This window comes from Geotrypetes seraphini, chromosome 11 (genome assembly GCF_902459505.1).
Source record: "Geotrypetes seraphini chromosome 11, aGeoSer1.1, whole genome shotgun sequence".
Taxonomy (NCBI): domain Eukaryota; kingdom Metazoa; phylum Chordata; class Amphibia; order Gymnophiona; family Dermophiidae; genus Geotrypetes; species Geotrypetes seraphini.
This window is the reverse complement of record NC_047094.1, coordinates 115,116,268-115,131,762: the sequence shown is the minus strand read 5'-3', so window position 1 is coordinate 115,131,762 and position 15,495 is coordinate 115,116,268. Positions and strand designations below refer to the sequence as shown.

Here is a 15,495-nt window from a genome sequence, read left to right as displayed (position 1 = left end):
AAATGGGGCTGATGGTCCGCTTGTTAACCAAACTCCCATAGTGAGATCCCAGGAAGCCAATAACTGTGTATTTTGATGCATGTGGGGTTGCTGATAGGGCTGCAGGTCTGGAGGACTCTAAGTATTCTATTTCTTGTGGGTCCCTCAGTTGGCAAAGATACTACTCACATGATAAATACATGTGCCCTTTCATAATCCCTCCACTGTACAGGCAGAGAAAGTATGGTGCCTTTGCCTGTCAATATGAAAATCAGGTTAAGTGGGCTACTTACCCCCTAACCCACGAAAAGGGCCAGCCGCCCCCAGCTTCTGCTACTCTACGCTTGGGCCCTGCCCGGTAGGGACCTGCAACCCAGTTTCCTTCACTATCATGAAACCCCAAAAGTGGAATCAGCAATTAGAGTATGTGAAAAGGCGTATTGGGTTTAGAATTTCAGGCAAAGGGTCTGACCCAGGTGCAGACCTATACATCCACGTAGTGACCCGACCCTGAGCACCAGTACATCACTCCATTGTATTTCCTCAGTTTTATGAAAACATGAAAGTAGACATTGAAATTCCAGCAGTTACTCGAAACTTGTTTATACAGTTTGCTGAGGCTATTGGACAAACCCTTAATATTAGCAATTGTTTTGTTTGTAGTGGCACTAATATGGGTGAGCAATGGCCATGGGAGGCAAAGCAGTTGAACATGTTAAGCCTATCTACACAGAACCTCACTTTTGTTTCCACTCCTTGGCCTCCTCGATGGACTTTGCGGACCTCCAATAGAATGAACTAATACTCCCACCCCAACTAAATTTGCCAATTTCAAGGGATATTACCTAAACACCCATTCAGTAAGAAACAAAGCTCAAATACTGCACAACTGGCTGACGCAAACTAACCCCGATCTCCTATGCCTGACCGAAACATGGATGATTTCAGACACAGATACGATTATGAAAGAAATGCTACCCCAAGGTTACAAAATAATACCACTATCTAGAAACTGGAAAAAAGGGGGCGGTATAGCGATAATTTTAAAAGAATCCTTTGAATATAGCAAAATAGACGCAAAAAACACAAACGACCTAGAAATATTAACCAGTAAGATCACCAACACCCAACTAGAAGAGGCACTAACTGTGACACTATTTTACATCCCCCCCCAAAAATGGTCTAATACTAGAGAAGAGTTCTTCGAATACCTCACCACCAACACTCTAAAAGGAACATATAACCTACTACTGGGCAACATGAACGTTCACCTAGAACAAGTGGATAAAACAAACGTGATAGAAATTATCACTTTCCTAACAACCCTCGGCTTCTCAGTACCAAAACCACAGAAAACACAGAAAAAGGCCACCAACTAGACCTAATTACCTTTTCACAAAAAGAAGTCCCTGACCCAAAGATCCAACATAGCATAGAGGTTTGGAAAGAATGCATCTGGTCAGATCACTACATTTGTAATTTTTATCTTTATTGGCAAAAAAAATCACCCCAACCAAAGTATAAAAGAAAAAACCCAAACCCAGCAACAATCACCAGAAGAGGAATTATAAACCCAATAGAATTCTGAACCCATTACGAATTACAACCCAAAATGGATGAAACACAAAACTTCCCAAACAGATGGGAAGAAATATTAGATCAAATAGCACCGTTACAAACATACAAAAAGAAAGAAAGGGAACCAAATGAATGGTACAACTCTGAATTACTAACTCTGAAACAGGAACTGAGAAAAATAGAAAGAACCTGGCAGAAAACAAACAAAAAAGAAGACAAAATTCACTGGAAACAAAAAATGAAAAACTACAAAAATCTGATCAGAGTAAAGCGAACAACATACTACGCACAAAAAATAGCGACACCCAAAACAAATAGCAAAGAACTATTCAAGTTGGTAAACAGACTAACAGACACCACCCAAATCATGCTACAGAATAATGAATGCACACCCTCGGCAGAAACTCTTGTCACGTTTTTTAAAAACAAAATCTTAGATGTAAGAACGACAATACCTTCACCCTCACCCAACTTCGATTTCCAATCAGAACCCCACGAAAAAGAAACAAGAATGCTCTAGAACCATTTTGAACCTCCAAACTGGCACCAATTCCTAACCCTATACAACAAATATACCACATCAAACTGCCTACTGGACGTATGTCCTTCGAAGCCATGACAGCAGGTACACTAGATTTTAAAAAGGATCTTTTTAACTGGATAGCAACCACTCTCACTGAAGGAACATTCCACGAGAAAATGGGACACATACTAATCACACCCATTCCAAAAGACCAAAAAAACTCTCTAGCCCTAAAAAACAACTACAGACCGATAGCAAGCATCCCCTTATTCACTAAACTGCTTGAAGGACTGGTCAATTTGGAGCTAGTAGGCTATCTAGACAAATTTAACATCCTCAGTGAACACCAATCGAGATTCAGAAAAGGTTTTAGCACTGAGACAGTCCTAGCCTCGATCCTTAATCACCTATACGGCTTATTCAGCAAAGGAACAAGTGCTCTGATTTTACAACTAGACTTCAGCAGCGCTTTCGATCTTGTTGATCACGAAATAATGCTACACTGCCTAGACGGAATAGGAATTACGAGAAGAGTAAGAAACTGGCTACAGGGTTTCCTAACAAAGAGATCTTACCGGGTGATTAGTGGAGGGACGTACTCAAACACCTGGAAAAAACCCCTCGGGAGTATCACAAGGTTCACCGCTGTCACCTACGCTATTCAACATCTACATATCCCTAGGACAATTCCTAAAAAAGCTAAACCTAATCTACTACATATATGCAGATGACATTTCCATTTTAATCCCAGTAAACAGCATAACAAACGAGACCTCAGAATACATTTCTCATATCATGACCGAAATAGAACACTGGACAATAAACTTCAAGCTGAAACTAAACACAGAAAAAACAAAAGTCTTCCTTGAAAGCCCAACAGACAAAATTACCAATACAACGTTACATATAAAAGATCATGCATATCCGATTACTAAAACAATAAAAATATTGGGAGTCACACTAGACACACACTTGACAATGGTGGAACACACGAATACATTTCTCATATCATGACCGAAATAGAACACTGGACAATAAACTTCAAGCTGAAACTAAACACAGAAAAAACAAAAGTCTTCCTTGAAAGCCCAACAGACAAAATTACCAATACAACGTTACATATAAAAGATCATGCATATCCGATTACTAAAACAATAAAAATATTGGGAGTCACACTAGACACACACTTGACAATGGTGGAACACACGAACATAGTAGTAAAAAAAATGTTTCCTGACACTGTGGAAATTAAGGTCCATCAAAAAATATTTCGACCCTCTATCATTTAGACTACTAGTGCAATCACTAGTACTTTCAACACTGGACTACTGCAATATTGTTTATATGGGTATGCCCAAAAAAACTGTAAGGAAACTTAGGATTGTCCAAAACACAGCAGTCCGCTTGATATTTGGATTAAAAAAGAGCGACCATGTTAGCCCCTACTACAGACTGCTTCACTGGCTACCAATGGAGGCACGAATAATTTTCAAGTTCTCTTGCATATGTTTCAAGCTGGTTTGGGGACTAGCTCCTACATACCTGCTACTTCACTTCATTCTATACAGCCCTACGAGACAAACCAGAAACAGCAACCTATTTGCATACCCAAGCATTACCAGCTGCAAATACAAAACCTTCCTGGATAGAACTTTTATGTACCAAGCAAACAAACAATAACACTGGTTAGACAGATACATAAATGGAGCAAGACTGACATATAATGCCTTTAGAAAAGCCATAAAAACTGCCTTGTTCAACAGAATTATCACCTAAAAAAATTAAACACCTAAAAAACTAAACCTAACACTACATATGTCCACTCCTGCTTTTAAGTCTGAAATGTCTAACATTATATTTTGCTGCCTTTTTAAGATTCTATTTGCTGCATTTCACTGCCTTTTGTAAGATTCTATGTGCTGTATCTCTCTGCCTTTTTGTAAGACTCTATATGCTCCTTGTAAGATTCTATATGCTGTACCCGGACTTTTTGTAAGATTCTATATGCTTTTTGTAAGTTTCTATATACTGTATCCCAGACTTCAACATATTGTAACTCGCTGACTGTCCAGCTCTCTTCAGTGTGAACCGCCTAGAAGTCTCACGACTATGGCGGTATAGAAGAATAAAGTTATTATTATTATTATTGCCTCTCACTGCCTGCAGCGGATTGATGGTCCCTTCAATGTTCAAGTCGGACACTTCAAATGTACCTCGCTCTGTACCTTCAATGCCAAGCTACCTAGACTCCCTGGCCTGCCAACCTCACCTCCACTCTGCCAGGTAGTCCCCTCCAGAATCTGCTCAAAGGTATCTCCTATGATCACTGGCCAGCACCTGATGATCGATACTGGCTCTGCGGCTTATTTGCATACTCCTGGTTACCAGCAAATTGGACTGGAACTTGTGTACTCAGCATGATCTGCCCCAGCTTCCTCCTGTTACCGCTGGCCAATGGTGAACACTTGGGAGCCCCTGTATTCAACACCAGGGGTCGCCAAAAGCTGTCTACTGCCACTAATTCCCTTAAAATAGGTGAATGGGGAGATGACTGGCCTCCTGAACGGATCATTGCTGTTTACGGACCTGCCACATGGGCCGAGGATGGCACCTGGGGCTATTGGACCCCAATCTACATGTTGAACCGCATTATTCGTCTACAAGCTGTACTCGAACTGATAACTAATGAGACTGCCCGAGCTTTGAGTACCATTGGCAGAGCGAATGCTAAAATGCGCACTGCTATTTATCAGAATCATCTAGCTTTGAACTATTTACTAGCTGCTGAAGGGGATGTCTGTGGTAAATACAACCTTTCCAACTGTTGCCTTGAACTTGATGATGATGGTAAAGTGACTGAGGAAGTTGTAGACCGCATCACCAAGCTGGCTCATGTTCCTGTTCAAACCTGGCATGGCCTCAATACGGACTGGTTCTCTGATTCCCTGGGCTCTTGGTTACCGTCTGGTATGACCCTGAAAACAATTCTGCTGATAACTGCTTTGTCCTCCCTGGTACTATGTTGTCTACCTTGTTTGGTCCCACTGGCCATGAAGTTTGTTCACCGCACTGTGGACTCTGCTGTCAACCGTTCCACTGCTGCAGTTGCTCTTGCCCTCTCCCAGTATCGTCCCTTACCCACAGGGAACCCCGACTTTCCTGACCCCTAACTTTATTTTGTCAGGCTTGGCTCCTTAGGAACGTCAGCCTGAAAGGGGGGAATGTAGGGTCATGAAATGGTTAACTGTTGTTTGAAATACTGCTCTGGCCTACATACCTGGAAACAGTGTACAATCTACAGTGGTACCTCGGTTTACGAGATAACTGGTTTGTGAGTGTTTTGCAAGACGAGCAAAACATTCGCAAAATCGGTGCCTCGGAAACGAGCGTGGCTCGATTTACAAGCACCCCCCCGCGATCCAGCACCCCCCCCCCGCCGCGATCCGGCACCCCCCCCCACCGCTTCTTACCGTCTTCTGGGCCTGAGCATCGGCACCGGCATGTCCTGTGGGTTGGTGCTGGTGCCTGAAGATCTGCTTCCTCTTCTTGCTGGGCCTTGAGCAGATAACGGTAAGAAGCAGTGCAGGGTGCCGGATCACAGGGGTGGCCTTCGGGGGTAGCAATGCCGGTTCTCGTGGGGGGGGGGAAAGTATCAAAGTGAGTTTCCATCATTTCCTATGGAGAAACTCGCTTTGATAAATGAGCATTTTGGATTACGAGCATGCTCCTGAAACGGATTATGCTCGTAATCCAAGGTACCACTGTATTTGACATCATCTGCTTGAAATGTATGTCCCTACCTTACCACATTGTAAGCTAAATAGATAAGAGTTTGAGCCATGATGTACCCTGCTCTCCTGAACATGTAACTGCAAGGTTTAGATAAGCAGATAAATGAGCTAGCTTCCTATAGGTCCATAAGTTGTATCCCTGAACCTATCATAAGTGCTGGCTTAGGACCAATAATAATTGTAGAAAGTTATAGAAGTAACAAATGAAAATTGTAGTTTTTGCATATATTAGTTTGCATATGCTTAGTGAAAAGGGCATAAAAGTCCGTGCATTTCCTGTTTCTAATACTCTTGTAAGCAGGCTGCTTACTGCACAAGGGTCTGGCATGCTGTAATAAACCTCTTGTACCTTCTTCACGCCTCTGTCTTTGTGTATCCAAGTGACATTTCAGAAGTTGCATATCAAAGGTTAAAGATCACTTTAGAGTTTGTTTTAGAGATCTTTTTAGTTCAAACACAGGCTAGATCGAACTAGAGATTCCAGAAAAATTGTAAATACAGTTCTATGGGAGAGGTCTAGCAGCTACAGCACAGAAGCACTAATCACTAAAACAGAGCAGTCAGGGAATTAATTGATGGTTTCTCTCAAAACTGCTTCTTCCCCGCTCCTGCTTAACACATAAAGAAGTTCCGTAAACTCGCCACCCCCACACGCACAGGCACGCAAATAGGGAAGAGTTCCATAAACCAACACGTTTTCCCCATATGTTCCTTAAGGCGCGTTAATAAAGAAATGCACAAAACAAAATGCTCAGCTCTACCCATTCAGGTTTACAGAAAGACGACGCCCACCTTATTCCTGCTTTCGTCTCAGTCGGTACCTGTCGCGCAGGCGTAGTCCACTCGGATGTGTCGTCACATCCTGGTTGTTGAGGTAACGTGGCCTTAGCGTCGCTAGCCCTTGTCCCGACGCACTAACATGGCGGAGGTGGAGGAGGTTTTGTCTCATCCGCTTAATAACACAGATGAAGCTATCAAGGGCACCGTTAAGCTGGTGGCTACACCGGTGGGCACGGCACTGGCATATGGTAGCCTCGTCTTTATGGCCCTGCTGCCCATTTTTTACGGGGCGTTAAGAAGTGTTCGCTGTGCCAAGAGTAAGGTAAGGAACAGGGCCTAACGTCTTTTCCCTACCCCAAATACCACCCGCATGATCCCGTTCTCCCCCTATTATAAATATCATCCGCAAACCTGGCAGCCCTAATCCCTAAAAAATACAACACACCCTACTCATCCCCATATCACCCACAAATTCAGTATCCCCACTACCAGAAATATCGCCCACAAATCTGGCATCCCCCCCAAATAAATAAATAATACAACACACCTGCCTGATATTCTTCCCCCATACTACCCACAAATTCAGTATACCACCACCATAAGAAATACTTCCCATTCACATCTGGCATCTCACTGCCACCACTAGAAATATCCCCACAAACTTGGCACCCTCCCTATCACCACCAGAAGCATGTTTTATGTTTTTAGCACTACAGACACTCCCTTACTTTTGGGCTGTCCTTCAACTCTTCAGTTGTCTTCCTAGGACAGTAGGAGCTTGTCTTTTCTGATGATGTTTCTTTTTACAATAAAACCTTGGTTTGTGAACATCATAATTCGTTCCGGAAGCATGCTTATAATTCAAAGCACTCGTATATCAAAGTGAATTTCCCCATAGGAAATAATGGAAACTCAGACGATTTGTTCCACAACCCAAAACCTTTAATACAAAATACTGAACTGTATAAAATAAAAATATATACAGTACAACAATACTGTAAAAAATATATATATATATATATATACAGTAAAACAAATAACCTGCACTTTACTTTTGAATAGAATCGTCGCTGCTGTAAGGGCCGGTGTATTGTGTGCACTTGTACTGCAGAAAAATTGTTTCGGGTAAACTGTGTGTATGCTGTGCGTGCTTGTATTACAGGTAGATTGCGCGTCTGTTGTGGAATCCCATGCACCCCTTTCACGCGTAGAACGTAGAGCAGCCTCCCGCTTCAGAGAGGGGGTGGCCGCGACTGCATGAATGAGCCAGGGTGGAGGGCTGAATTTAATGGGGAGGGGAGGTGCCGAGCTCGGTGCCGTTCTCGTCACATGCTGCTGAATGCCAGCCACAAGTGGGGACCAGGGGTGGAGGCATTTTGTGGGCTGAGGGTGCGCACGAGGCGCAGCAGGACAACCTAAGAAATCTGCCTCTCGCTGCTGTGGCTCCCACGCGGCCACTTCTTAATGGAAACAATTTTTTATTGAACTAGCCAGAAAAACAACAAGTACAAGAACTGGAGATACAAGAGTTCAAGAGATTATATGACACGATACTCCCAATCCCAAGATCCCCTCCCCCATCCAGCACCCAACCCTCCATCCCTGATCTCTATCCCTCACGACAAAGGAAGACAAGCAAATTCAAAAGTAGCATCCAATAGAGGCTAATAAGAAAGAATGCAATAAACAGGTTGCATACACACAAAAAAGTTAACAGCAGCTCAAGAACCAAAAAGAGCAAATATCCCAACCCCCCCCGAATTGAGGAGGTCAAACCTATACCAAAGTAAAGTATACCTTTCAGGGTCCTGGGCTCTGATGAGCCCCAAAAGACAATACGTATGCCTTCCCCCCCCCCAAAGACCCCACACCCCAAATCAAAACACCAAAGAAATGAAACTAAATAAACAGACCTACAAGTTTCAAGTTTTATTAGCATTTGATGAATCGCTTATACAATATTTCTAAGCGATGTACAAGTTAAAAACCGCCAGATGGTGGTCTCGCATATATATTATACAAATTAGTCATAAAAACAAACAATTGACATTTAGACAGTAGGGATAGAGATAAGTATGAATGTGTAGGAAAGGAGGGAAAAGTTACAATCTCTTTATCTGTTGAAATTAACATAAAAGGGAAAACAATAGGTAATGAAGGGGATTGGAAAGTGTGATAGTCATTACTAAATGTAAGGGGGTTGATATGAGACGTGCTATGTGTCAAAGGCGTCTTGAAACAAAAAGGTTTTTAAAATTTTCTTAAAAGATTGAAGGTCTTTTTCAATTCTGATATAGTTTGGTATGGAGTTCCATAGTGTAGGGGCCATAACGGAAAATATATCATTTCTTCTTGTGCCGATAATTTTTAATGAGGGAATTGATAAAAGGTTTGAAGAGGATGAACGCAGTGAACGTGAGGTGTTGTGTGGAATAATCATTTTTGATATGAATTGTGGTTCATTATAAGTTAATGTTTTATATACTAGAAATATAATTTTAAATGTAATTCGGTGGGAAATGGGAAGCCAGTGTGATTTAATCAGTAAAGGTGTGACATGATCGAACTTTTTTGCTTTATGAATTAATTTTATTGCAGTATTTTGAATTATCTGAAGTCGTCTTTTTTCTTTCTGAGTTATATTGATTAAGAGTGAATTGCAGTAGTCAATTTTGGAAATGATCAGAGAATGGACCAGAATATTAACTGACTTAGATTCTAAGAATGTGGAAATTGAACGGATTAGACGTAATCTGTAAAAGCATGATTTGACTATTTCACTGATATGATTATGGAACGATAAGTCTACATCAACAGTTACACCAAGGATTTTTAAATGAGGTACTGATTCCAGAGGGGTATTGTCAAGGATGAATGGTGAAATTGGTGTTAGGTTTCCTTTCCAGGTGAAAAACATGGTTTTTGATTTTTGGATATTTAGTGCTAATTTATTAGTGTTTAGCCAATTTTTTATTAGTTCCAGTTTTTCATTGATAGCTTTTATTTCTTCAGCTTTTTCCGGATTAAAGGGATGTAGAAGTTGAATATCATCTGCATAGGAAAAAGATGTGAAACCTAGCGATTGTGAAATGGTAAGAAGAGGTGATAAGAAAATGTTAAATAGGAGAGGCGAGAGTATAGAACAGGGGTGCCCAACGCGTCGATCGCGATCGATAGGTTGTTCGCTCAGGCGACCCCAGTCGATCGCACAGCAGGTTCCCTTCTTCCCTTCTCTTTTTTTCCCCTCCTGACTGGCCCGCCTCTTAAAGAACGCTGGCCAATCAGAGTGTTGGAAGGGCGGGGTGAAGGTCGGTGGGGGACGGAGCTCAGCGCATCACAAGAAATAGAAGCACCTGTAATGATTGAGGTAAGAGCGAGGCCTAATGCTGCCCGATATACAATTTAAAAAACCCCAAAATCGGCCTCCCAATCAGTGGCGTATCGAGGTGGGGCGGTCCGCCCCCGCCCCGGGTGCACGGCTTGGAGGGATGCACAGCCGTCCGGGTCCTCCTGCCCTTCCTTTCCACCGGTCTGCGCACGGGGCTCGCACCCGCCGCCCAAATGGTGCTGTTGGTTATCGCGAGACTCGTGGGAGTTGACGGCACCATTCGAGCGTCGGCGCGGGACCAGGCAGGCGCAAGCCCCGAGCGCGGACCGGGGGAAAAGAAAGGCAGGATGACCCGGACCTGGCTGGCTGTGCACCCCTCCAAGCCGTGCACCCGGGCGGATCGGACCCCTTCTAAATCCATTGTACTTGTCTTTTATTCAGTTCCACTAATGAGCATTGTGACAGGCAGTTCTTATGGGGCAGTTGTTGGAAGTATTTCTTTGTTTTTCTGTGCCTAAGTATTCTATTAATTTAACTTCCTTATTCCTGTGGGGATCTCCAAAGGGGACGAATGGGAGACGGCTGGTGGCAGGTGGTACTTTAGCAATTCTTACAGGTTGCCATAGGCCTCAGGAGCTGTCTTCCCTCTGCCGTGGTCCTGCCCCTCCTCTAAGTCAGAGACAGGCTTGGGGCAGAGGGAAGACAGCTCCTGAGGCCTATGGCAACCTGCAAGGATCGCTAAAGTACCAGCGATCCTCTCTGCAGACTGCTCCCTGCTGGAATTAAGTAAATGGATGTGGGGAGGGTAGGCCTTCAGGGGGGGGGGAGTGCAGTCCTTCAAGGGGTAGTGCAGGCCTTCAGGGGGGGAGTCAACCTTTGAGGGGGAATGTGCAGATCTTCAGGGGGGTCAGGCCTTCGGGGGAGGGGGGCTGTATAATAAAAAAATATTTGAACATAAATACAAAGTACACTCGGTGTGTATATATATATATATAAATAAATAAATATATATATATATGTTTAGCATTTTTATTGTTGGTAGATCATTTTGACTTGGTCATTTTAAAAGTAGCTCGCAAGCCCAAAAAGTGTGGGCACCCCTGGTATAGAACCTTGAGGTACCCCGTAGGTTGAAGAGTAAGTTGAGGAATAGGTATCATTGAATCTGACTTGAGAAGAACGGTCCGATAGAAAGGAAGTTAACCATTTTAAAACTTGACCTCCTATGCCTAATGATTTCATCCGATTTAGTAAGAGTTCGTGATCAATTGTGTCGACAAGCATCAATGAAGAGAGAAACCCCTCCCCCCCCAAAAAAACCTAAGAAATAGGCCAAGCAGAGGAAAGGCCACCCTGAGGTCACAAACCCCACATCACTCAAGCAGTCTAACCTGGCAAGATATTCAGAATCATGCTACGGGTCCTGTGCGACAAAGAATATATGTAAGGTCCCCAGACCCACAAAAAGAATTTGGAATGGCGCAGGGAATGATGCACCCGACCCCTCTCGAGCATCATCAAGGCATGTAAGCGGTTACGCCAAGCCCAATAAGAAGGGGGCCCGATCCAAGATCCACTCCCCCCAAATAATTTTCTTAGCCACCAACCCAGCCTTGCGTAAAAACAGCTGGCCCCTACTTGAAGGGAAGCGAAAAGCCTCATATTTATCCAAAAGAAACCCCACCGGAGTAAGAGGAATAGGACGGTTCAACAAAAGTTCCAAATAGCAGACCATGTGCCTCCAAAAAGCCAGGACGACAGGACAACTCCAGAAAACATGGAAAAAAGACTTAGGAGCACCCGTGCATTTCTAACACTGCAGGGACTCTGTTAGTCCTCATATCACTGTATGCTTCTCAAGGGAGATGTGCATCTAATTTACCCTTACCCGTATCACTCTGTGCCACTCTTAAGGAGATGTGCATCTAGTTTACCCTTAAATCCTAGAACGGTGGATTCTGCAATTACTTCCTCTGGAAGAGCATTCCAGGTGTCCACCACTCGCTGCGTGAAACTGAACTTCCTGATATTCGTCCTGGACCTGTCCCCCCTCAGCTTCAGCCTATGTCTTCTTGACACTGGACATTGTAAATAACTGCTTTCCCTGCTCCATTTTGTCGAATCCTTTCAGTATTTTGAAAGTCTCGATCAGATCCCCTCGCAGTCTCTTCTTCTCAAGGGAGAACAATATCAATACCAAAAAATAGGGAAGGAGGGGCCGTCTCAGCCTACAGCCCCCCCATGCCTCAACCCCATGAAAGTGGCCTGTAAAGGCAACTGAGACCCAATAGGGGCCCAGCATACCCCAGGATGGCTCTCCCCCAGCTCAGCCTCCAACCCAAAACAAAAAGAAACAAAAAACAAAAAAACACAAAAGAAAACCAACAAACCAAAAAAAGAAAAACAACTCCAGACCCCATTTCCAAACCCAACCTTTCCCCTCTCCCACAGCCCCCAGAAACACTAGTGTCTCATGGGACTACCTAGGTCTGCCCCGAACCCACTAGAGCCCCGCCCTTCGAACAAATTCCCAAGATAAATCAACAGTAAGAAACATCAGTATTTAACCCCGCAAAAAACCCAGAAAGACCTTTAATACAATGTAGGCAGCAAACCCCAACAAGTGGAAGAGCAAAGACCACAAATAGAAATCCCCCAATCCCCCCCTCCAACTAGACTGAACAACCCTACCAACAACCACCACTCACAACATGCATACACCCAAAAATACAAGTTATCCCCCAACCTCCCCTTACCACCCCGTCAGAGGGTACCAATTCCACCCAAAAGACCCCATCACCACTGAGCTGGGGCACAAAAGAAAACCCCTCAGCCGTCACCTCCCAGCCCACCAAACTAGAACCCAACCATCCGTTCTCCCACACATCCAAGAATGCACACAACTGGTAAACCTCCCTCCCCCCCACACAAAAAAATCTCAACAAGTGTCCCGATGTCCATAAGAGCAAGGTATCAGGCCACCAAAGTCAATCGGGCAGGAGCCTCCAGGTCTCAACGGCCCATCACCAGAGAGCCAGGGACATCCAGCGACGCAGGACACCATGGTTGCAGTGCAGGCAGGAAAGCGCTCAAAGGAGGATCCACTCAGCCAGCTCGCAGCCAAGAAACAGCTAACTGATGGGTGGCGGAAGCAGGGTACCCTCAAAGGCTAGATCGGCACGGCAGGCTCTACCGTTGGATAGGTAGTAAAAAGGCAAACAGGAGCCGCCGTGCCAACAATCCTGCCGAAGCGCAATCAAACTTCCCCCAGAGACTCAATCCAGAGTCACAGTTAAGGCGCAGAACCGGTGGACGAAGTAGCCATCTGAGCCACAAAAAGAGTGGCATCCGCCAGGTGATCAAAGAAATGAGCCTTGCCTTCATAGAATATCTTCAGTTTGGCAGGATACAGTAAGATCAGCACATAGAGAAGCGTGGGCTCGTCGTTGGGTAGAAACACGTGGGGAATAATTCTGGAAGCATAGAACAGTGTGATTTTCAAATTTAAGAGGCCCCTTCGATTGGATCACTTGAAAGATTTCCATCTTGTGCACATAATTTAAGAGCTTAAAAATTACCACTCGGGGCTTCTCCTTAGGGGCACGCTGGGGCCTCAGCCGATGGGCACGCTCAATGTGCACCAGACCCGCTTTGGAATGCAGATCCAAGGTATCCACGATCCAGTGTTCCAGGAACCCCCGAGTTCAGTCACTGAGATAGACTCTGGCAAGCCCACCAGCCTGAGGTTGCCGCGGCGGGAGAGATTTTCAACGTCATCTAGGTTATCCTCTAAGGCCCAGAGCCTGGTCTGCATCTCGGTCTGCGTGGTGGTCACCTGGGAGACAGTGTCTTCCAGCACTAATACGCGCTGGCAGCAGGCAGTGAATTCTCCCACAAGGATTCCAGGCGGCCTCCAATTTATCAGTGATGGTTTGCATGCTTTGGTCTAGGGAGGATTTTATCGCTCCTTTCACCTCCGCTACCACTTCCTGCTGCCAGACCGAACTCCCGCCAGGGCCCTCCGGTCCATCCCCCTCTGCCATCTTGGGCTCCATGGGTTTAGCTTTCTCCCAGTCTTTTCGCACCGTTTTGGTGGCCATATCCCAACGCAAGCTAGAATCCGAAGGGGCACCCGACGTACTGCTGCAGCCAAGGTAAAGACAACGCTAAAGGGCTAAAACAAGCAGCCAAAATGCCGATGAGTAGAGCGGGTCCTAGGAGCTCGAGACTCATGCGTCTGAGCTCTCTAGCTCAGCATCACGTGACCCCACCGTGCGGCCACTTCTTATAGCAAAGCACCAACAAGGCGCTGACCAATTGCAAGGTGCGTTGCGTAACATACGGACTTCTTGAATTAGCCAGGGTTATACAAAGGACATAAGAACATAAGCAATGCCTCTGCTGGGTCAGACTCAGTATCTTGTATCTTAACTAAATATTTACAAGGAAATTTTAGATAAAATGAAGCCTCAAGTGCCAATACTCTAGTTCTCAATTTCAAAAGTTTTTTGAAACAGAGTTAAGCAATATTCTGTGGAGTCAGTGATCAAAGTTTTTATAAAACAACAATGACTGGAAGGTGAACTCTTCACCCAAGGGAGGTTTTCAAGCCTTCCTTACAGAGTTCCATATCTCTGAGGAATTTTATAAACTTTATTTTGATCACTCTCCATGAATTTTGTTACATAATGCAGGTCAGTTGCACAATTTGATATCACAGACTATTTCTGACCTCAGGTCTCTAATTATTATCCCTGAATATCATAGTAAATTTAAAGATGGATGTAGGGCAGAAAATGAAGGAGAGAAAGCCAGTAATTGGATAAGAAGGCCCTGAAAACACAGTTAAGAGCATATCCAAAAGGAAGTGCAACCAGAGACTGGGAAAAGATGAGTAGAAAAATTAAAATCACCATACAACAAAGGTAGGAAGAGTGATTTTATTTTCAATTTAGTGATCGAAATGTGCCAGTTTTGAGAATTTATTTCTGTTGTCTCTATTTTGCACTATATTTATCTATTTTTCTGTAGCAGTTACTGAGGTAACATTGCATATTTTAAAGTCATCTGCATTGGCTTCTTTGAAAACAGAATATAAATGATAATTAAAATTTTCTGTACAGTGTGCTTGATGTAGTTTAATTTTGTGGTTACCATTATGTATTGTTAATAAGATTATATTGTATGTATATGAAAAATGAATGGAAAAAATTGCATTACAATTGGTACTATTATTATGGGGGCAGGGTCTGGGGCAGAGCTTGGTTGGGGGTACTTGGTTGATATTTCTTATACTTAGGGGGTACTTGGTTTGAAGAAGTTAAGAAACACTGCTCTATGGTACCTCGAATGCTGTGTGCAGTTCTGGTCACCATATTCTCAAAAAAGATAGCAGAATTAGAAAAGGTACAGAGAAGAGCAACAAAAATGCTAAAAGAGATGGGATGTCTTCCCTATGAGGAAAAGCTAAAGCGGCTAGTGCTGTTCAGCTTGGAGAAGAGATGGCCCGGGGTGAT

The 15,495-nt window shown here is 44.0% G+C and overlaps 1 protein-coding gene across 2 annotated transcripts in view; it reads left to right on the top strand.

Moving 5' to 3' along the window:
• The first annotated feature begins 6,730 nt into the window (after positions 1–6,730).
• HM13 (histocompatibility minor 13) overlaps positions 6,731–15,495 on the top strand; it is a 129,318-nt gene continuing 120,553 nt past the window's right edge. For both annotated transcript variants that reach the window (XM_033963250.1, XM_033963249.1), the window contains exon 1: positions 6,731–6,973. In XM_033963250.1, coding sequence (XP_033819141.1) covers positions 6,791–6,973 — 183 coding nt within the window. In that variant the 5' untranslated portion in view covers positions 6,731–6,790. The remainder of the gene's footprint in view (positions 6,974–15,495) is intronic.